General features: G+C 34.8%; 1 protein-coding gene across 1 annotated transcript; it reads right to left on the reverse strand.

Annotated features, from left to right (window-relative positions):
* Positions 1-26: 26 nt before the first annotated feature.
* Positions 27-725, reverse strand: LOC145098197 (uncharacterized). Its single transcript, XM_079035860.1, has one exon. It carries the CDS (start codon positions 723-725, stop codon positions 27-29), a length of 699 nt encoding a protein of 232 aa, XP_078891986.1.
* Between the last annotated feature and the right edge of the window lie 23,150 nt (positions 726-23,875).

A 23,875-nucleotide genomic window follows, 5' to 3' on the forward strand; every position in this document is an offset into this window, starting at 1 on the left:
TAAATTCAAAAAAAAAAAAGACAACGCTATTCGTTATCGTTATTGTTACCATAGAAGATATAATCCGCCAAATCCTCTCGAAATTGTCTGTGTTTATTTGCGTCATGAATGTCAACAACGCGATGCAAATAATCTGCTGTTCCTGGTTGAAACTGAACGTGTCTGGGCTCTGTTGGGATATAGTGTGCAATATTTCTCCCTTTATCTTCTACTACCATGTTATGCATTATGATACATGCATACATGATATATCGTAAAGTTTCTAAATCCAATGGTCGTGCTGCATGTTCAACTATATGCCACTTCGCCTTCAGCACTCCAAAAACACGTTCCACATCCTTACGTGCTCCTTCTTGTCTTCTCTTAAAAAATTTGTCTCGTTCTTCAACCGGGTGGCGGAATGCCTTCACGAATGTGGAATACTGAGGATATATTACATCTGTAAGGTAATAGCCATATTTGTATTCGTTTCCATTCACCGTGAAAGGAGCATCCGGGGCTTTTTCGTTCAAAAGATCGTCGAATATTGGCGAGTGATCAAGAACGTTGACGTCGTTGTTGGAACCCGCAACCCCAAAAAATGCATGCCAAATCCATAAATCTTGAGAAGCGACAGCCTCTAACACCAATGAAGGTGATCCGTGATGACCACTTGCGTATTGCCCTTTCCATGCTACCGGACAATTTTTCCATTTCCAGTGTGTGCAATCAATGCTTCCAATCATTCCGGGAAACCTATGACGTTCTTCATGCGCCGCATACAATTCTTGCAAATCATGCAACGAAGGTTTCCGCAAATACACATCTCCAAAAGTTTCAACAACACCCCTTGACAATGTATACAAACTCTCTCTTGCGGTTCTTTCGGACATTCTCATATAGTCGTCCATGGTGTCGGGTGACTCCCCCACAGCCATCAAACGAATGGCCGCAGCACATTTCTGCAACGTTGTAAACCCCCGTCTACCTCTAGCATCATATCTTAATTGAAAAAATTCGTAACTCAACATAAATTAACTATAGTTTAAAAATATATTGCATATGTTGTAAAATTAAAGAAACATGTAGTACATTTTTATTTATTTGGTATAAAAATATAGTAAACAAATGATACCGACTTTCCAAGGCGTTGGCGATTCGTAAGAACACATCCCTACTCAAACGAAATCTTCTTTTGAAGTCCTTCGCCCCGTATACACAATTATCCGCAAAGTAATCGCGATATAGATGTTCGTATCCTTCCTCACGATTTCTGTTTAACATTGCACGTCTTGTTAGTAGCGGGGCTGGGTCTGGTTGTAGCAGGTCGGTAGTGTAATAATGATACATCATCCTAAAAAAAATATCGTCATCTGAATCATTGGACGAGTCGAAAGGATCAATATTTTTTTTGAAGATAATTGAAAGTATGTAGAGAGGATAAGAGAAAGTGTGTGAAAATTTTAAATAAAATGAGAGTATTTATAGGATAAAATGTTTTTTTTTTTTAATAATTAACTTTTTTTTTTTAAACCGTTGCAAATCAAACGGTCATTTTTTTTAATTTATCTTCGTTTCTTCCCGTCGCCACCGCAACGAGATTCACCTCGACGAGAAGCAACGAGCAGGGGGGGCGGTGTTCCCCGTGTTATAACGGCGTTGAGGGGTGCCACCTCACCCCCCGTTGCTTCTCGTTGGACCCATACCGACTCGTCTAATAGATCTCCAATGTTTAATTTATACTATGCCCGTCCGTTGCGAAGAAGCGTTTATATAACACGAATGATCTCTATGGTTTGGGGTGATTTGCGTGTTTGGTCTTTATTTTATTTTTAACTCTGAAAGTCCTTACTATTTATTTTTGTTATGCGCTTTGTCCCTACTGTTTGTTTTTGTTACACGTTTGATCTACGTCTTACCAAAAAAGATTATTATTTAAATAGGGAAAAACTGTGGGGTAGGTAAGGTAATGTAAGGTGAATGGGTTGGGTTGGGGTGTGTTTATTTAAATAAATTAGAAAATCAAGGAAAAAAAATAGTATTTTTAGGTAAGACAGGGACCAAGTGCGTAACAAAAACAAATAATAGGGATCTTCCAAGTTAAAAAAAATAAGTCAGGGACTAAACATGCAAAATACTCTAAACCATAGAGACCATTCATGTAATTTACTCTATTTTGAATTATATGATAATAGATACATCTATTAAAACTATATAACCTCAATCTTTTGAATGACTTCTACCCGCGGGTTACTTATGAATAAAATAAAATATAATATATAGTTTAATGTTATTTAAAGTTGTAGTTATTATTAATTAATTTTTTAAAATTTATTTGCTTAACGTTTTAATTTCTATCATTTTAATTACTTAAAACATCAAACAATTTTTTTTTTGATTTTAAAGGTAACAATATAATCATTTATATAGAGTTATTTTTAACTATTTTATTATAAGTTATTTTAAGCTAATTATTTGAAAACTTTTAACGATTATAAAAATATATTTAGGAAATATTTTAGTTAAATTAATATTACAATTTAATTTTTGCATTTAGCACTATAATTTATTATTTTTAACTATGCATAAAATATTCTTTGGGTTTTTAAGTGGAACTGAAATTTATATTGAAGTTGACCTTGTAATGTTATATTTAAATTAACAATTTAAGTATTTTGTCTAAACTGTTCAAAAGTTGTAGCTTTAAATTGATAATGGTTTACATACAACAATATATTAAATCAAATAAATTAAGTAATGTTAAAAATTAAAGAGATAACTTTATAAGTAGAAGTAAAAATATTATTTTAATATTGAAATTTAGTTTCTTTATGATTACATTTTAGGTTTGATACTTATCTAACCTTATTAACCAACTTATAATCATTATTAAAAAGACACTACAATTTATCACTTTTAACTAGGGGTGAGCGCGGTGCGGTTCGGTGCAGTTATTAACCAAAACCTCACCACTAACTACAAATGCGGTTAATCCATTTTCAAAACCGCTTGGTGCGGTTATTTTTGCGGTGCGATTAAACGGTTATTTTACGGTGCGGTTTTGGTTTTTCCGTGTTGCGATTATTAACCGCATGGATTTGATGCAGTTATTTTGTGTGGTTTTTAACTATAGTTTAGAGCTCAAATGATTTTAAGAGTTCAAACATATTACTTGTAATAATAAAAAACCATAATGTATAAGACAATTAACTTAAATCACAAACAATTAATATCTTAAAAATGTCAAATCAATAATAATTAACAATAAATTTCTTAAAATTGTCTAATTTCACTATTTTTCAAAGTTAAACATAACAAAAAAACCATACTTTTGTCTTCTAGTATTTTATTCATCTTTCATTCATGAAACTTGTCTTATTTTTAATATTTAAAATATTAATATTAAATAAAAAAAGTTGTATATAATATATGCGGTGCGGTGCGGTTTTTTTTTGCGGTTTTTGAAAACTAATAACCGCACCACACCGCAAATTTGCAGTTTTTGAAAAACAGAAAACCTCACCATCGGTTTTTATTGTAATTGCAGTTTATCGGTTGAGGTTTTTGCGGTTAATTTTAGTTGCGGTGCGGTTTTTTTGCTCACCCATACTTTTAACTACTTACAAAATATTCTTTATGTTGTTTAAGTTGAACTAAAATTTATATTTAAGTTGATCCTGTATGGTTATATTTAAATTAACAATTTAAGTATTTTATACAAATTGTTCAAAAGTTGTAGCTTTAAAATGATAATGGTTTACATACAACAACATATTTGACCTAATAAATTAAGTATAATATGTTAAAAGTTAAAAACATAAGTTTATAAGTAGAATAAAATATATTATTTTAATATTAAAATTTAGTTTATATATGATTACACTTTAGGTTTTATATTTATTTAACCTTATTAACCAACTTATAATCATTATTAGAAATAAATTGAAAAGTTATGGGAGATTCAAATGAATGTGGTGAAAGGAAAAAATGAATGAGAGTTTCAAATGAATGTGGTGAAAGGAAAAATGCTAGTTTTATAAGTATAATAGAGGAATTCCTACGCGTTGTGCAACGAAGATTAAAAATATATTGTTAGAATATTGAAAAATATATATTTAAAATGGTTATGTTATTGACATTAACTTTGAGATAATATTTTTACACTAATATATATATATATATATATATATATATATATATATATATATATATATATATATATATATATATATAATCTCTATTATTTTGAACAATAATATTCATTGACATCAACCCACATTCTTCATTAATATAATTATCTATTTAGTATTATTTTTAACAATTATTATTATTGATTAATTATATTTTTACTTATGCGATCATTTTCTAATTTCAATAATGATGTTCATTTAAAATACAATTTATTTATAGCTAAATGTAATTTATAATTTGATGTTATTATCATTTAAAATTGTTATTCATTAATTTTAAACCACTTATTATTAATAATAAGTTAAAAAAGACTTTTAAGAAACACTGAATATTATTATTAAAATGTGAAACATACACTAAATAATAAAGTGATAAGATAGACAATTTGCATTTCAAAAGAGACTTGCATGGATAATATGACATATCCATGTAATTTGATTTTATTATATATAATTATTGCTTATTAATTTTAGAACCACTTGTTATTATTAAGAAGCGAAAGAAACTTTTAAAAAACACTTATTATTATAATTAAAATGTGAAACATATACTAAAATATAATGTGATAAGATAGACAATTTGCATTTTAAAAAAGGCTTACATGGATAATATGGATAATATGACATATCCATGATTTTTAATTAATTATTGTTTGAAGCAACATGCACATATAAACATGTATACAATAGTTAATTATATATATATATATATATATATATATATATATATATATATATATATATATATCACATTCCATAACATATGATTGATAACATGAATCTAATCTAATTTACATTAGAATTTCAGCCACAACATGCAATGATATTCTTAAAATTTATATTTAAATTTTAGGTTGTTTAAGTTGAACTAAAATTTATATTTAAGTTGATCCTGTATGGTTATATTTAAATTAACAATTTGAGTATTTTATACAAATTGTTCAAAAGTTGTAGCTTTAAAATGATAATGGTTTACATACAACAACATATTAGACCTAATAAATTAAGTATAATATGTTAAAAGTTAAAAACATAAGTTTATAAGTAGAATAAATATATTCTTTTAATATTGAATTTAGTTTATATATGATTACATTTTAGGTTTTATATTTATTTAACCTTATTAACCAACTTATAATCATTATTAGAAAGAAATTGAAAAGTTATGGGAGTTTCAAATGAATGTGGTGAAAGGAAAAATGAATGGGAGTTTCAAATGAATGTGGTGAAAGGAAAAATGCTAGTTTTATAAGTATAATAGACGAATTCCCGCGCGTTGCCCAGCGAAGATTAAAAATATATTGTTAGAATATTGAAAAATATATATTTAAAATGGTTATGTTATTGACATTAACTTTGAGATAATATTTTTACACTAATATATATATATATATATATATATATATATATATATATATATATATATATATATATATATATATATATATAATCTCTATTATTTTGAAAAATAATATTCATTGACATCAACCCACATTCTTCATTAATATAATTATCTATTTAGTATTATTTTTAATAATAATTATTATTGATTGATTATATTTTTACTTATGCAATCATTTTCTAATTTCAATAACGATGTTCATTTAAAATACAATTTATTTATAGCTAAATGTAATTTATAATTTGATTTTATTATCATTTAAAATTGTTATTCATTAATTTTAAACCACTTATTATTAATAATAAGTTAAAAAAGACTTTTAAGAAACACTGAATATTATTATTAAAATGTGAAACATACACTAAATAATAAAGTGATAAGATAGACAATTTGCATTTCAAAAGAGACTTGCATGAATAATATGACATATCCATGTAATTTGATTTTATTATATATAATTATTGCTTATTAATTTTAAAACCACTTGTTATTATTACGAAGCGAAAGAAACTTTTAAAAAACAGTTATTATTATAATTAAAATGTGAAACATATACTAAAATATAAAGTGATAAGATAGACAATTTGCATTTTAAAAAAGGCTTACATGGATAATATGACATATCCATGATTTTTAATTAATTATTGTTTGAAGCAACATGAATATATAAACATGTATACAATAGTTAATTAAATATGATATATATATATATATATATATATATATATATATATATATATATATATATATATATAACATATGATCGATAACATGAATCTAATCTAATTTACATTAGAATTTCAGCCACAACATACAATGATATTCTTAAAAAGATACTTGAATCAAGAAAATACAAAAAAGAATTAGTATATAACAAACTTACAAATTAAAAACTTCAACATAATAACATGGCTCGACAAATTGTTCAAAGCCCTCAAACCAACACAAAAAACTTTAAACTTGTTTTCTTTGTGAATTTTGTATGTGATTTGTATTTGTGTGTCTACTCAAAAAGATTGACATTTTTATAGTAGAGTATCCATTAAGTGTTTATTAAATATATTATATAAGTTATAAAACCTTTGAATTATTAATCATTATTAAGTGACTTTTGAGTGATATTCATTAAAATAAGAGGTTTCAAATGCATGAGGTGTTTGCAAATTTTTATGGGAGTTTCAAATACATGAGGTTCAAGGAAATATGCTAGCTTTATAAGTATGTATGATATGATGATAATGACTTTATATTATTGACACATCGTCATTTTATTTCATTTAACCTTTAATTAAATGACATCTCCAATGGTTAATCTCTACTTTTTCTATAAATTTAGTTAATCTATCCTTATCTATTTAAATATTTTATATAATCCACTCCGTTTAGTTAGTTATTTTTAAATATATATTATATTTTGATACAAACTATTCTAATAAAGATTTATCATTATAAATTTATATTTCATAAATAAAATATCATTAAATATTTAAAAGAATTAATTAACTAGTAATAAATAAATTAATTAAAAACTAAAATATATTTAAGTGGTATAATAAAATATGTGTAGAAGATGAGGCGTTGAATGTACAAATGATTATATTGACCACTTAATATATATTGAGTGGTCAATAAAAATAAACAAAAAAATTATGCCTCCAATGACAAAAGAGTTTGTTTTTCATTTTTGGTTGTGAGTAGAGGTTATTATTAATTTTTGGGTAAATTACACTAATCGTGGCTCATGTATGTATCAAAACGTATGTTTAGTCCTTATTTTCAAAACTTAACTCGGATAGTCTCTCATTTAATTTAAACTTGCACACTTCGTCCCTGATATGCAATTTTGTTGTGCTTCTAGTCCATGTCAAATCTGAAATGACCATAATTCCCTTTATGCATTTCTTTTCCAATTAACTTATTATTATTATTATATTATTATTATTATTATTATTATTATTATTATTATTAATTTTAAAAAATAGAAAAAATACCCCACCTTAAAAATCTAACCTACTATACCTAATTTTTCTTGTAGACCAGTCCTAAGCATCATCATCATCACCACTACGAACGGACCATCAGTCACCGGAGATGGTGACCTCACCGAAGCAAATTTCTTTTTCCAGAGTTTTGTTGTAGATTTCTTGTGAAGGTGAACGATTTTGGATATCACATTTGCAACCTCAAACGAAAGGATTCCAATCATTTCTGGAGTTTTGTTACATAATTCTTGCTTGTTCTTGGCTGACGGTTTTGAGGATGATTCCAAGAGGAGAGCATGCTTGGGATTCGTACTTATTTAATTCCACATCCATAGTAACCAAGGTTCTGCTACCATTGCTGAATGCTTGGCCTCCCCAAGCATCAAGTCGTATGAGACTTGTGGTTTCTTGATCTTCTTCTTCGATGACATGTGGTTTCTTTAGCCCACTCTCTCTTACCCTCACCCATTGATCTTCTTCATTCATACATCACCGATGCTCGATTTTTGCAAGTGGGTTTTCAGATTTGAGGTTTGGATTTTCCGATTTGATGTGGTTTGATTTGAAGGTTTGGGGTTTTTTGGGAGGTGAACGGTGGTGAGTCGTAGTAGCGTTTCTGGAATCAAACATGAAGAAGACATAACGTTTTTGGAATTGAACATCATCATTTTTTTTCTTTCCCTAACTTTTGGTTTCAGGATCGACTCTATGAAATGATTTAATGAAGTTCATATCAACAAAAACTACAAATTGATGTCCAATTATTACAGAGTGTGAGAGGGAGATAGAGATAACGAGGAAGGGAGTGAATATGGTTGAAGGGAGTCGGAGGATGTGTATTGGGATTCGACCTCGATTTTTGGTTTGATTTCTTTCAGCTTGCCGGGGAAGACGAGGGATGTGCAGAGGGAGGGAGGGAGGCTGTTGGCCGAAGAAGGAAGGGAAAAGTGAGGGGCGTGGTTGGTGGGGATATTTGTTTTTGTTTTTTTTTTAAAAGAAAAAAAAATCTAAAATGATATTTAAATAAAACAAAATTAAAAAAGAAATTGTTAAAAGAAAATTAGTCTTTTTTATGTCCATAGAGCTAAGCGTGCAAGAAAAAACAAACTCAGGGACGGTCTGAATTAATTTTTGAAAATATTGAATAAATATGCATTTTGATATATGCATGAGGTCCGATTGGTGTAATTTACCTTTTTGTTTTTGGAGTAATTAAGAAAGCAAGTCATACAATTGGGTTATGTACAAGTTGATAGCAAAAAGAAAGACAAAACTGCAAAAATGGTCACTATGATTTGTCGATTTCGAGTAAATTACACGAATCATCCATTGTGTAGGTGCCAAAAGGCACGTTTACTCATTATTTTCAAAAATTAACTCAGAACGTCCCTATTTGGTTGAAAATTGCACGCTTCATCTCTCATTAGTTAAAATGTCTATCTTGCCCTTTTCTTTTTCATTTTCATTTATTTTTCAATTGTTTATAATTTAACAACTATTTTTTTTATTAATTATAATTTTTAGAACATGAAATTTCCCTTACAACCATCTCCGACCATCAACCACCTTCGATCGTTGGTCACCTCTGGCCACCTGCCACCTCCGACCACCAATCACCTTCAACCACTAGTTGCCTTTGGTTGCCTCCGACCACCAGTTACCTCTGGCAAATAACACCAACCACCCCCGTTCAAACAACACCATTCACCTGTAAATTAGTAAAAAACCTAAAATTAAACCTGAATCCAACACTACATCTGAAAGAGATCTACATATATGTGTTTATTTACCGAATCCATACCCTAGATCTACAAATCGATCAAACAAAGAAAAGAGAAGAGAGGGTTAGTGGAAGATTATAGCCGGACACAAAATCTTAAACCAATTGTCCTACCACTGCCATGAAACCTGCAACTTCAGTTGTCTTCTCCCCTAAACTCGTTTGAACAAATCTCTGAAATCGTATGGGAAGCTAGATCCTCAGGAAAGTTTTGACGGTAAAAGAGGGAAACAGACGGTAGTGGATCAAATAGAGAGTTTGGGAGGCGACATATGTGTGTTGTATTCACTGGAGTTGATGGTTGGGGTTAGTGTCGGTGTTTCAGAGATGAGAGTTATGGTTGGGGTCCGTGTTGATGTCGTTGGTGTGATATACAACTAGTGGGGAAGATGTCATTCTTCTCCAAACAAACGTTGCCGTTCCCCTCCCTCTTATTCTCCGACCAGACCGCCGTCGTCCCCCTCTTCTCCGTTCTATCTATCTTCTAGTGATATCTACTCCATGATTAGGGTTATTTACTAATAGGTTTAGTTAAATAAGAAAGTGGAGAGTCAGGTATCGAATAAGATGGGAATGGGGTGGAATTGGAGTTTATTTTACATTTTATCTTTTGCATTAAATACAAAATAACTTATAAGTTTACTAAAAATAAACTAACAAGGACGATTCAATCATTTTGTGTCTGATAAAGGATGAAATGTGTAAATTTAAACTAACGAGGGACGAAGCGTGCAATATTCAACAAAACGAGGGACGGTCCGGGTTAATTTTTGAAAATAGGGACTGAACATGCTTTTTGACACCTACACGAGGGACAATTCATTTAATTTACTCGCTAATTTCTTTGGGTAAGGTCCAAAAAATAATTTTCTAGCAAAAAAGGTCCTTATTTGGTGTTTGAGCTGTGGATTTGGTCCTTAGAACTAACATTCGTTAGTTTTAGTCCGTTAAATGTGTTGAAATGACTTTTTTACCCTTTATTTTTAATTTTATTAATTATTAATTATATTGTCCATTTACTTTTGATTTTATAAATTATTTTAATTATATTTAAAATAGACATACTAAGAACATAAATCTCTTTCTTATCTTTATCTGTCCCTTTCTTGACCTTTACTTTCAGGTGACATAAAACATCGCCATTTCCACCGCCTCCCACCTCCTATATAGCATCTTCTTCCCCATATACGCTCCTATACTGCCTCCCACCAACTTTTCCTCTCACTACCTTCGGTCTCCTATACTTCCCTTCACCTACACATCCTAGGGGAAAACTCTTTCTTATATCCCTTGCATTGATTTGTTCTATTGTGGGTAGGTGTGGATTGAGACGATGATCACTCCCACTAGTTTAAGACAACTAACCATCGCCATTACCACCCTACTCTCTTACCAGTCCCCTTGATATCAACCTCAACATTACCATCACCATCACCATTGAAAGAAGTCGTGCTATTGCCTCAAACCCATCCCCTCCATATTTCGCCAATGCACCAACCACCACTATCTCTTTATTCCTCCACCACCGACACACCCACCTCAACCCTCTCGTTTGAAGTCACTCAATAGGGGCTCTCCGAATTCTAGGGGCTATTCGGAGAAGACAACTGTCACAACTAGTGAATTTAGGGATTCATGGACAAAATTTTCTCTATGTAACCTTGCAAAATTACATTTAGTAAGATTCAATCTACAATGCTATTTAAGTTTATACGTTCATACATTGTGATCCAAGTCGAAACAATCTCGTATAAGCTCAAAACTCGATCCAATAGCCAAGTCTAATCAATTTTGGGCCTTAGCCCAATCATTCTCAGCCCAAAACCCTTATTGGACCAAGACTTCTTCATTGGGCCCTACTGGGCCGATAACCTCTTCACTTGGTCTTGTTGGGCAGAAAACCACTCTTTAGGCCCTAATGGGCCGAAAACTTCTAGTGGGCTTTACATTGGGCAGAAAACCCCTCATTGGGCTTTATTGGGCCGAAAGTTTTTCTTAGGCCTTAAATGAACCGAAAACTCTTATTAGGCTGAATCCTTTTCTTTTGGGCCTCCCATTGGACCAAAAACCCTTTTAGGACCCCAACCATGCCCAAAAACCATTTATAATCTCCAAAAACCGCAACCCTTAATGGGACTAGGGTATTTTTTGGTCACCCTTAAAAACCGAAACCCCTTAGCTTGGTTGGAAAAAAAAGAGAAAAGAAATGCAAGAAATGTTGACACCTCATATTTACACATCAAATAACTATGTAATTAACCCACAATATATAAACATTTTGCTAATATCCAACATGTTTCAAGGCCACACAAGCCAATCTCTTCCCTCTCTTCTCTTATAATCGACCGATCCCATTTCCACATACACCTAAAAATCAATTGCAACCCATTTCATTTTCTAAACCCTCCCATTTCTTTCAAAATTTCATGAGGTACTTCAAGGAAAATACCTCTTCAAAAGGGGTTCTATAAAGCTTGGGGTAATTTCTTGTAAAACTCTAAGTGTTTATACATAAGATAGTGCTTGAATCATCTCATTTATACACTCATTTTCGTGCATGATCCTTAGAACATCCGATCTTTCGAGAATCTCACCAAGAACACAAGCTAGGCTCGCAGTTTCTTCTTCTTCTTCTTCTTCTTCTTCTTCTACGTCACGAAAACTCCAAGGTGAGCTTCATACCCCACTAATTTTGTGTTTTTCATACTCTTTTTTTTGGGAAGGGGGGGGGGGGGGGGGAGGGGTAGGGAAATACATGTCAAAGTTTCGGTCAACTATTGGATAATTGCATGGACCAATGTGTTATGTGTTTAACCTTTGAGTATGTGCTTGAACAAGAAGTTTATCTCATATATCTTCATAAAATCATGAGAAAAGTGTTTAATTATCATATATATATATATATATATATATATATATATATATATATATATATATATATATATATATATATATATTGCATGATATCTTGTGTAAATGAGCGTTGTGCTCATTATGTTAACTTTTGGACCTAAATGTTTTTAACAATATGCTTACATCAATATTTGCATATAATAAGTTTTCAAGGTCTTATATGTGTTTGTGGAAAAATCGTGACATGTTAAACTTCTTATTTTGATGGCTTAAAACCTAAGGTAATATGTTATTTTTACATAATATGTTACATTTATATTAGTTCAATAATGATTTTTTATAAAAAAGTTTATAAATAAATTTGCCAAAATAGTGAACTAACCAGAAATTTATGACACAAAAATTCGTGTATCATAAGCTGTCTGTCATAGGGACTTTTAAACAAGTATAGTAAGCTGTGTGCGTTTATGACAGAAAAATAAGCGTGTCAGAAAATTAGTGTCATAAAACTCTAACAGCATGGAAAAAGAATCTGCGTGTTATAAAATCTGTAATGCGCATCATAAGCTAAATAATATGAACTCAGCCAAATCGCATGTCATAAAATATCATTCACATGTTTACAAAAGAAAGGTCATTCTTCCTAATCGATAAAGAGACACGATAAATTGCGTAATTCCGTTAATGCTCTAGTGAGATACTTTCCTTCACCGTACCTACCTAGCGTACAATGTAAGTCCTGTAGTTATAACCATAATCTTCTGGAGGGAGAGCGAGATGTTGTGTATATATCTATATAGGGTTAACATCCCCACACCTGAGCTGTTCGCTATAGCTAGACGGTGCCAGTCTAGGATGACAAATATCTTCCCGAAACCGACGCCTGAAGAACGTCATGACAAGCATATCAGTCACATTAAGCATTGTTTTTATTTTGGATTTACTCTTCCGTGGTTTAATAAAATATACAACTACGAATCATATGTCGGTACACTATTACCACCACTCCAGTCTTAGGTTTAAGACTACATATTTTTATATATATACAACAGAAAATATGGTATTTTCTGGGGATTTACACTTTACAACTACAGATAAAAAGAAAACAAAGTGCATGCATGCAATTATTAACAGTTTTAGAACGAAACTCAGAAACCATTTTTCACATAAAATATCATATTTTAGGGAGTTTACAAAATTTTACATACAAAGATGTTACAAACCCTTTTCTTACAAATATGTTTATGAACTCACCAACATTCTATGTTAACGCTTTTCAAAATAACTTGTATTCTCAGGGACTCAGTGAGCAGGTATTTGGACCGTGGATTTCGGATATTTGCTACATTTTGGAAACATCATACTTTATGTCATTTTTGTGTAAATTTGTGAGCAATTTCAACATGTAAACAATGTATGTTGTTATCTTTTAATGTATGATGTTTGGTTTCTATGTTTCATTCATATTCAACTGTTATGATACTATACAATGATGTCATCTGCCCCCGGACATTTGCGCCATCCTGGTTCGGGGGTGTGATAGGTTGGTATCAAAGCGTTTTTTATAGTGAACTAGTATATCTAACCATACAAGATATACAACTATAAATACAATGGGACTAAAACACTCTGAACAAAAGAATACATACATGTGCGTGCATACTAGAAATAACGTCATAACAAGAAAACAAATAAAATTCCTTAGAGAAGTTGGACATCACGGTTAAACCTAGGCAGTTATGTAATCATATTTGGGATAAATATAGCCTGATCAACTATATTTATTCAGAATATGACCAACATGTGTTTGGGAGTGATTGGGGTGGACAACAAATCTAAAACTTACCAACCTTAATCCCAAAGGTCCTAGAGAACCAAACATAAAACAATATAAAATACTATAGGAGTATTTTGGCATTGTGTGGATCTTCATGCAATTTCTTGTATTTTTCCTTAGTACTTATATTCTCGTACAGGCGACATGGCAGGTTACCATTTGCCCGGAGACCCCTATTTCCCCAATCAGGGAAATGGAGGATGGATAGAAGAGGAGGAGCCCATGGAGGACCCAAAGGAAGAAGATATCGACGAGGAAGTAAACGGAGAGGAAGAGGAGGAGGAGGATGACTCGGACGCGGAGTCCGAAGTCATCGACCCACCCTACATGGCGAGGGTACCAACGCATCAGTTGGGCCCTAATGACCCAATGCCCCCGTAGGCCTACGATGTATGGCGGTGGAGCAAGCACCAGGGACAACGTCCACCGTTCGACATGGGTGGAGGTTTTACGAACTTAGCCATGGAGGGCCAGCAGACCGATCCCTTACTATTATGGTCCGACGGACTAGGGAGATTGACGATCAGACACAGGTGACCGCTAACCAGATGATCGAGACGAGAGCCGCAGTGGAGCATGTGAAGAGGCATACTTAGGACCTCATGAGGGAATATCAGGACCGACAGGCTACACTGGAAGCGAGGGTGCGAGTCGCGGAGTGCCGACTAGCCGAGTTTAAGGGCGCTCCTACCTCATCATAGACACCACCAGGGACGTCTCACTGTGAGTAGGGTCTATCCTACTCACCGTCTATCATAGCTTAGATTTTTGGGTGTGTGTTGGTGCTACCCCCTTTTAATTTCATGTAAGTAAGATCGACCCTACGTTTAAGTGATTACACTACTCGCAGGGTCGTATGCTGTCAGATTTTATCCTCGATGTACTGTAGACCTTTTCAAAGGTCAATTTTTATACGTTATGTACTAAAACTTTAGCAATTATGAAACAAATATGTGTGTTATTTGTGATGTTGTTATCTGTTATGTATGATCTTTTCATATTTATTTGTTGCATTAAGGATTCAACTATATGTACATCTACTTCTCGATAACCACTAGACACGACTTATCTAAATACAACAAATTCTTACAATAGTACTCACCTTATAATCCTTATCACACAGTTACCAAATTCCATTTGTGGCTGTAGAATATCTTCCCTAAGATACGTTCGATGCCGGAACAACACTACAACACCACCACTGCCGCCGCACCCACCACCAATGGATTCAGATGCATTCCAGGCAGCGGTTTCAATTGTAGTCACTGCGGCTCTGACACATATTAACAAGAATAGTGCCAATGGAGGCTGAAGCGGGAATAGTGCAGGAAGATCTAACCAGGGAGACAACCGAGGTCAACCAAAAGAATGCACCTACAAGGAATTTGTCAACTGCAAACCTAAGCCCTTCGACGGAAACATGGGTGTTATCACCCTAACACGGTGGTTTGAGAAAACCGAATCGGTGTTCGAAATATGCGCTTTCCCCAAACAAAGCAAGGTAAAATTTGCCGCTTGCACCTTTGCAGATAGGGCACTCACATGGTGGAATGGCCATGTTAAGGCCCTGACTCTGCAAGTAGAAAATTCCATGAGTTGGGAAGACCTCAAGGTTATGATGCTCGCCGAGTATTACCCCATGATTGAAAGTCCAGAAGTTAGAACAGGAACTATGGAATCTTACCATGGAAGGTTCTGATATCGAAGAATACATAGCCAGATTTAGATACATGGCGATCCTGTGCCCCAAAATGATCACATCGGAGGGCAAAAAGATAGATCGATTAATTTGGGGTCTATCTCCCTTAATCCAAGGGAGCGTGATTGCGGCCGACCCCACAACATTTGACAGTGCTAAGCGCCTTGCCCAAAAAATTATCGATCATGGGGTACAAAAGGGCATGATGACTCCTATAACAGAACCGAAGAAGGATAAGAAGAAAAAATGGGGAAAGAAGAGAAAGGGGAAACAATCGCAAGGGTCCACGAAAAAGCAACAAATCGTAGCCGTTCACGCAGCTACCACACCAGCTGTGCCAACGCCTGCAAAACCCTATTCAGGCTCCCTCCCGAAATGTAACAAGTGCAACTTCCACAATAAAGGCACATACGGAGACATGCAATGCACCAACTACAAACGAATAGGCCACACTGCTCGGTATTGCAGAACACCATCACAACCAAACAACTAACCCAACAAAACTAGAGCAAGTCAGTCTTGCTATGGGTGCGGAGAGACCGATCATTTCAAACGAATTGTCCCAAAAACAACAATTGAAATGCGGGTGGAACAGGCAGGGTCCTTGTGATAGGACATGAAGAGACTATGAAAGATCCAACGGTAGTCACTGGTACGTTCCTTCTCAACAACATCTATGCATACATTTTATTTGACTGTAGGGCAGAAAGAAGTTTCGTGAGTCATAGGTTCAAAGTTCAAACACTTGCTCAGTCAAAATCCCCAAAAATTAAACAAAACCTTCACGACAGAAATGGCTAATGGGAAAAAAGAAACAACTAGTGACATATTCATAGGGTGCACATTAACACTAAATAATCTCTCATTTCCAATCAACTTGATGCCCGTTACTATTAGAAGCTTTGATGTGATCATCAGTATGGATTGGTTAAGCCCCCACCATGCTGAGATTATGTGCTATGAGAAGGATGTTCGCCTTCACCTAACCAATGATGAATCCCTAATTATCTACGACGATAAACCCGGTGCAAACCTCCGTCTCATTACATGCATCAAGGCACAAAAGTGCTTGCACAAAAAGGACCATGCCTTCCTAGCCCACGTGGCGGATAAAAAGAAGGAAGAGAAAAGCATCAAGGACATCCCGAAGGTGTGCAATTTTCCAGACTTGTTTCCGGAAGACCTCCTAGGAATACCCCCCCAAACGACAGGTCGAATTTCGGATTGACTTGGTACCTGGAGCCACACCAATTGCCAAATCGCCCTATAGATTAGCCCATGCAGAAATACAAGATCTCTCCAGCCAGTTGAATGAGTTAGTAGACAAAGGATTCATAAGATCAAGCTTCTCTCCTTGGGGAGCTCCAATTTTGTTTGTAAAAAAGAAAGATGGTTCTTTTTTCATGTGTATCGATTATCATGAGCTCAACAAGCTTACCATCAAGAATCGATACCCTCTTCCCCGAATTGACGAGCTATTTGACCAGCTGCAAGTAGCCAATTACTTTTCCAAGATAGATCTAAGATCTGGATATCACCAGCTACGGGTACGAGAAGAAGACATCCCCAAAATCACATTTCAAACTCGTTTCGATCACTATGAGTTCGTCGTAATGCCATTTGGTCTGACGAATGCACTTGCAACAATTATGGATTTGATGAACCGAGTCTGCCGACCTTTCCTTGACAACTTCGTAATAGTCTTTATCGATGACATACTGGTTTATTCTAGGAGCAAGGAAGAACATATCCAACATCTGCGACTAGTCTTGGAAACGCTCAGTGCAAAGAAGTTGTACATGAAATTCTCTAAGTGCGAATTTTTGATTCACAAGGTAGACTTTCTGGGATACGTGGTTAGTGAAGAGGGAATACACATGGACCCATCTAAGATCAAGGCAATTGAGGGCTGGGAAATCCCGAGAACACCCATGGAGATCATGAAATTATTGGGCCTCGTTGGATACTACAGGAGGTTCATTCAGAATTTCTCCAAGATCACCAACCTCTTACTACTCTAACTCAAAAGGGCATACCTTTCACCTGGGAAAAGAAGCAGGAGACCGCCTTCCAAACCTTGAAACAAGCCCTCTGCAGCGCCCCGGTTTTGTCACTGCCAGAGGGAACAAAGGATTTTGTGGTATATTGCGACGCTTCCAACCAAGGTTTAGGCTATGTACTTATGCAGCGCGGGAAGGTTATATCCTATGCATCTAGACAACTGAAGACCCATGAAGTAAACTATACCACTCACGACCTCGAGCTCGGTGCTGTGCTCTTTGCTCTGAAAATTTAGAGGTACTATCTCTATGGGATGAAGTGCACTATTTTTACAGAACACAAAAGCCTCCAACATATCTTGAACCAAAAAGAATTAAACATGAGGCAACGGAGATGGGTTGAGCTGCTGAATGACTATGAGTGTGAGATTAGGTGCCATCTTGGAAAAGCCAATGTAGTGGCTGACGCTCTAAGACGGAAAGTATACTCAGGGAGTTGAGTGAGAACACTATCGATAACCATCCATTCCCACTTGTCTTTGAAAATCAAGAAGGCTCAACTGGAAGACTTGAAACCAGAAAACATCGCAAATGAAGCGTTACGTGGGATGGATAAAAACTTAACCATCAAAGAGGATGGAGCCTACTACATTATGGACCGGATATGGACGTCGAAGTTCGGTGGATTCCAGGACGTGGTAATGAATGAAGCACACAAAAAAGGTATTCCGTCCATCCCGACTCTGATAAAATGTACCTGGATCTTAAACAACACTCTTGGTGGCCTAATATGAAAGCGGAGATTGCAACTTACGTGGGCAAGTGCCTGACTTGCACCAATGTTAAGGTGGAATATCAGAAGCCCTCGGGTCTACTTCAACAACTCGAAATACCCGAGTGGAAATGGGAGAGAATAACAATGGACATTATAACCAAATTACCTAAGACGGCTGATGGATTGGATGCATCTGGGTGATTGTCGATCGGTTGACCAAGTTCGCCCATTTCTTGCCAATAAAGGAAACATATAAAATGGAAAGGATGGCCCATATCTACATAAAGGAGGTTGTGAGATTGCACGACGTGCCAAAATCTATTATCTCGGATATAGATAGTAGGTTTACCTCTCGGTTTTGGCAGTCGCTACAAAATCATTGGGAACTCAGCTCGATATAAGCACTACCTACCATCCCCAAACAGATGGTCATAGTGAAAGGACCATCCAAACCTTGGAAGACATGCTCAGGGCCTGTGTGATAGATTTTGGCAGGGCATGGGATGCCCATTTGCCACTGATTGAATTCTCGTACGACAATAGCTATCATACAAGTATCAAAGTCGCTCCCTTCGAGGTCTTATATTGACGAAAATGCCGATCACCTCTCTATTGGGCGGAGGTAGGAGATACATAATTGGCGAAGGGACTGGCACCCAACAGTACTCTCACAGGTCCTGAAATTATACGAGAAACAACCGAGAAGATCGTGAAGATTAGGGAACGACTGAAGGCATTCAGAGACCGACAAAAAAGCTACACTGACAAAAGGTGAAAGCCTCTAGAATTTCAGGTAGGTGATTGCGTACTGCTAAAAGTCTCTCACTGGAAAGGGATGATACGATTCGAAAAACGGGGAAAGTTGAATCCACGATACATCGGATCGTTCGAGATCCTTTCCAGGATCGGTCCGGTGGCCTACAAGCTGCAACTACCACCGGAGCTTAGCAAGGCACACCCTGTCTTTCATGTGTCAAACCGGATCTTAAACGAGATTGAGGTGAATGAAGACCTTGACTTCATCGAGGAACCAGTCGAAATTATGGATAAAGAAGTGAAACGAACGAAACAAAGCCGCATTCCTATTGTGAAGGTTCGATGGAGTGCCAAACGTGGACTTGAATTCACGTGGGAACACGAGGATTAGATGATGCAAAAATACCCTCAACTCTTCTCTAGTTCTTACAGACTACTTTCGAATGAATTTCGGGACGAAATTCCCTCTATCGGGGGGATGATGTCACAACTAGTGAATTTAGGGATTCATGTACAAAATTTTCTCTATGTAACACTACTAGAAAATAGACCTTTAGTGACACGCTTTTTACGACACGCACTGATTAATGATACGCAAAAGGGCGTTCGCTAAGAATAACGCCAAATCTTTAGAAATTTGAAGAATTTAGGACACGCATTTTAGCGTGCCCTAAAATTAGTGTCCAATAAAAAAAATTACAAAGACGGAGGGAGCTTATCTTAAATGTGCATCCTCTACAAATGTCGCTTTATAATTTTTTTACTTAAACACGCGTTTTTAAAGGGGGAAATGAAATCCTTAAAATTTCTAAAATTTTGAAGTACCCCGCTTTCCACTCTCTTCTGTAGATCTCCCTTCATTCTCTCCCCCTACTCTCTACAAACCCTAAGGCATTCCATTTCCACCACCATTGAACCCTAAAAACTCTCCTTATATTAAGGATAAGCCACCTTGACTAAAGGAAAAATATCATATCGAGGGTTAATCTCAATATTGCCGACAATAACTTTTTGGAGTCTAAAAGCCCTAATATCAGGTCGAACTATGGATTATGTACAATCAGATCTTGATGCTACAGAAATAGAAAGCGACCCAACTTACCACAAAACCTTAATCTAGCAATGAAACTATGGAGGAGAAAGGGTTTGCTCTTCTTCCGATTAGCTCAGATATGGTTCAGGGGTTTAATTCATCCGATTAGCTCAAAAAAACCCTAGAGAAATCCAAAACATCATCAACAATAAAGCGACATCTTCTGCTAAACCTCACATATGACCTTGCCTCTCCAATCGGGCAACCTCGTTCTCTATTGAAAACCTCGTTCTCTTCTGCCTACAAAATTGAAGCTTCGAGAAAATCCATTGGATGGATAAGAAGAGCCAAATACATGGATCAAGCTATGCTTCTACATCACAAGTGATTCACATATGTGGTTATTTTTCCTGAAATTATCAATTCTTGTGCTCTTTTCAATATCAGGGGAAGCTTTGGGTTTTTAATTTATGTTCACTTCATTGGATGGATAAGAAGAGGCGATGCAGATTTTGTACGACTCAAGGTATTGAAACTGCAGGTGTTAGAGCTAAGGGAATGGGTATGTTGGAGGGATAACTTACCAGTTCTACAACGTTTAATGGTTTATCATTGCTTAAAACTCAAGAGTATCCCTTTGTATGGCGGTGATTGAGCCGCAATATACCATGTCTGGGAATGTAGAGGTGTTACTCGGAGTTGGAGATCATGTGTTGTTGGTAGAAGAAGATGGAGTTCAAACTGTTGGTGATAGATTAGGAACTCTGCAGAAGATGGTTATCTCACATAATGGCAAGTTAATGGCGTCATTCACTCACGATGGTTAGCTTCTTGTGATGCCCACTGACTTCTCAAGCATCATCTTTGAGTACAGTTGTGAGGCTGGTTTTATCACTCTTGTTGATACAAAAAACCATATTTTTCATGTATTATGTATGTGATTCCATTTACATCTTGTTATTTACAGTCTACCCTAGCTCCAGAGCAACTGGTTTGGTGTGGAATGGACAGTGTATTGCTGTATTGGGATGATATGCTTCTGATCGTGGGCCCATATGGAGAACCAGTTCGCTATCTTTATGATGAACCCATTATCCTTATCCCAGAGTGTGATGGAGCTAGGATATTGTGTAACTTAAAATGGAGTTTCTTCAACGGGTCCTAGCTTCTGCTGAATCTATCTTCAAGATTGGGAGCACAGAACCAACAACTTTATTGTATGATGCTTTGGATCATTTTGACAGGAGGAATGCAAAGGTAGGGTGCCACTTTGATCTTTGAATTAGTCTTTAAATTTCTTTCTTTCCTTCTAACTTCCAATATCAATTTATTCCATTCCAGGCTGATGAAAATTTGAAGCTGATAAAAACATCGTTGCCTGAGGCTGTTAAAGTCTGTGTAGATGCTGCAAGACATGAGTTTGATCATTTTGACAGGAGGAATGCAAAGGTAGGGTGTCACGTGCTCCTCACACTCACAACCCACCTTGAAGAAAACCAAGACCTAAAGATGTAAGTCATTCCCATTCTCTTTTCATGATCAAACGACCTTTTTACCCCTATTTATGCACACACAGTTGATAGATAACCAACATGCTGAATTATTCAACCACTTATAACTTTTTAATCCTTTTATATAAGACTAACATTATATATTTATATATTTCTTTTCATTTCACCTTTATTAGCATTAAGCTTATGAGGAGTCTGTTACAGAAATATTAGATGACTGGTAAATTTTTCCATTTATTTTTTTTTATATATTTTATAATCTGAGACATTTGATGTAATTTTTTTGTTTTCAGTATGCAAGATGTTATAGTCTACTACCCTTCAAGGTAAACTTCCTCTATCAAAATTACATATTTATCACTTTACATATTTCCATTTATTTACCATTTTACCCTTGGATTGTGAGCTTTCAGGGATTACCATGATTCAATATTATTAATTTCACATATGTGAACACTGCAATCATGATTGGGAGAAACTGAGAAGCATGTTTCTCTTCATTTAAAGCAGGTATGGGGACGTATGCTAATTTACAAACTTAAACAAGTTTTTGATGCAACATTGACTTGAATGTGACAAGTTTTATTATCTTTATACAATTATATGAATTGTTGCTACAGGTTATTTCTGAGTATCCACAACCAAAAATGACAATAGAGGAACAAAAATTTTTATTAGGGGAGATGCAAGCTGAGTTGGTGAAAAGGTTGGGTGATGGTATTTCTTCTCCATTCTCCATTTTCTTTTATCCCTTTTATGCTGAATGATGTTTCTCTATTGAGGAACATCAATTGATTCCATAAATTAGAGGTCCAACTGTTCTAGTTTCCTTAGTTTTTGAATTGATTTTCTCATAAATTGATAGAATGGATGAAGTGGAATTGAAAATAGTTTTTCATGAGAAGCTTGGGTTCTTCCACGAGACTTCTACTACACCACCACTCTCACCCATCATTTAAGTATGTCATCTGATTATATGTTTTTCATGCTAGTTTTTTACCTAAGATATTAGGTGCTTGTCGAACATGGGTATGCATGCCAACTGTTTGAAGTATTTTCTACAAGAAAAAGTTGTCTTTTTTACTTGTCAAAACAAAAAACAGTATATCTCACCTCGAAAATAGTTTCGAAAGAAAGTTTTTGAACATGGATATGCATGCCAACTATTTGAAGTATTTCCTATAAGAAAAAAAAAAACAAAAATCTTTTTCACTTTGTCAAAACAGAGACCAATGAGCCAAACTAAAACATTTTTTATAAGGTGATTGATGAACATAGATGTATATCAAATCTGCAGTTGGAGCTGTACGAAATTGTTTCCACATGGGATTTGGGAGGAAAATAGATCCAGAACCAGGGAGATGCAGAAGAACAGATGGAAAAAAATGGAGATGCTATAAAGATGTTTATCCCGATTCAAAATACTGTGAAAGGCACATGCATAGAGGCAGAAATCGTTCAAGAAAGCATGTGGAAGTAAACTCAACACCCAATACATCACCATTATGAATCCCCACAAAACCCATGATGAATTACCCTGTTTCACCTTTCCTTTATCCCCCCCAATTACACATATCATTATCGTCATCATCATCATCCAGACCTCCTGTTAATGGTTGTAATGTTGTCTCATCTCATCAAGATCAATTTTGGTTGGAATCTAGTAATTCAAAAAAAAACATAACAGGTAATTTGTTTGTGGAGTGTGAGTGTGAGTGTGAAAACATTTATTAATCCCTTGTCATCATCATGATTGTACACATGCACATAGACAGACACCCACATGCTAATGTCCAGTCACATAAATGATTCTCTTCTCTTTCTGAATATATCAACTCATATGCTTTCACAGCCTGTACTTTTTTCATGCTAACTAGCATCTTGCCATTTCAAGAACCAAATTTTACCTTCATTCTATCATTAGGATATGGATTTTGACCATTTGTCAGTTTCTTTGATTATACTTACTACTTCCCTTCTCCACCACTACACATAAACCATTTATCTTAATAAATAATAATCTATCTACCTTTTAAAAAAATATAAATATATAAGCTTTACCTTTGTCTAAAGTTGTA

The sequence above is a fragment of the Lactuca serriola genome, chromosome 4 (genome assembly GCF_051521515.1).
Source record: "Lactuca serriola cultivar US96UC23 chromosome 4, Lser_US96UC23_V15, whole genome shotgun sequence".
NCBI lineage: Eukaryota > Viridiplantae > Streptophyta > Magnoliopsida > Asterales > Asteraceae > Lactuca > Lactuca serriola.

Coding starts and splice junctions, on each gene's coding strand:
- LOC145098197 (XM_079035860.1), bottom strand. CDS start 725: ATGATTGGAAGCATTGATTGCACACACTGGAAATGGAAAAATTGTCCG.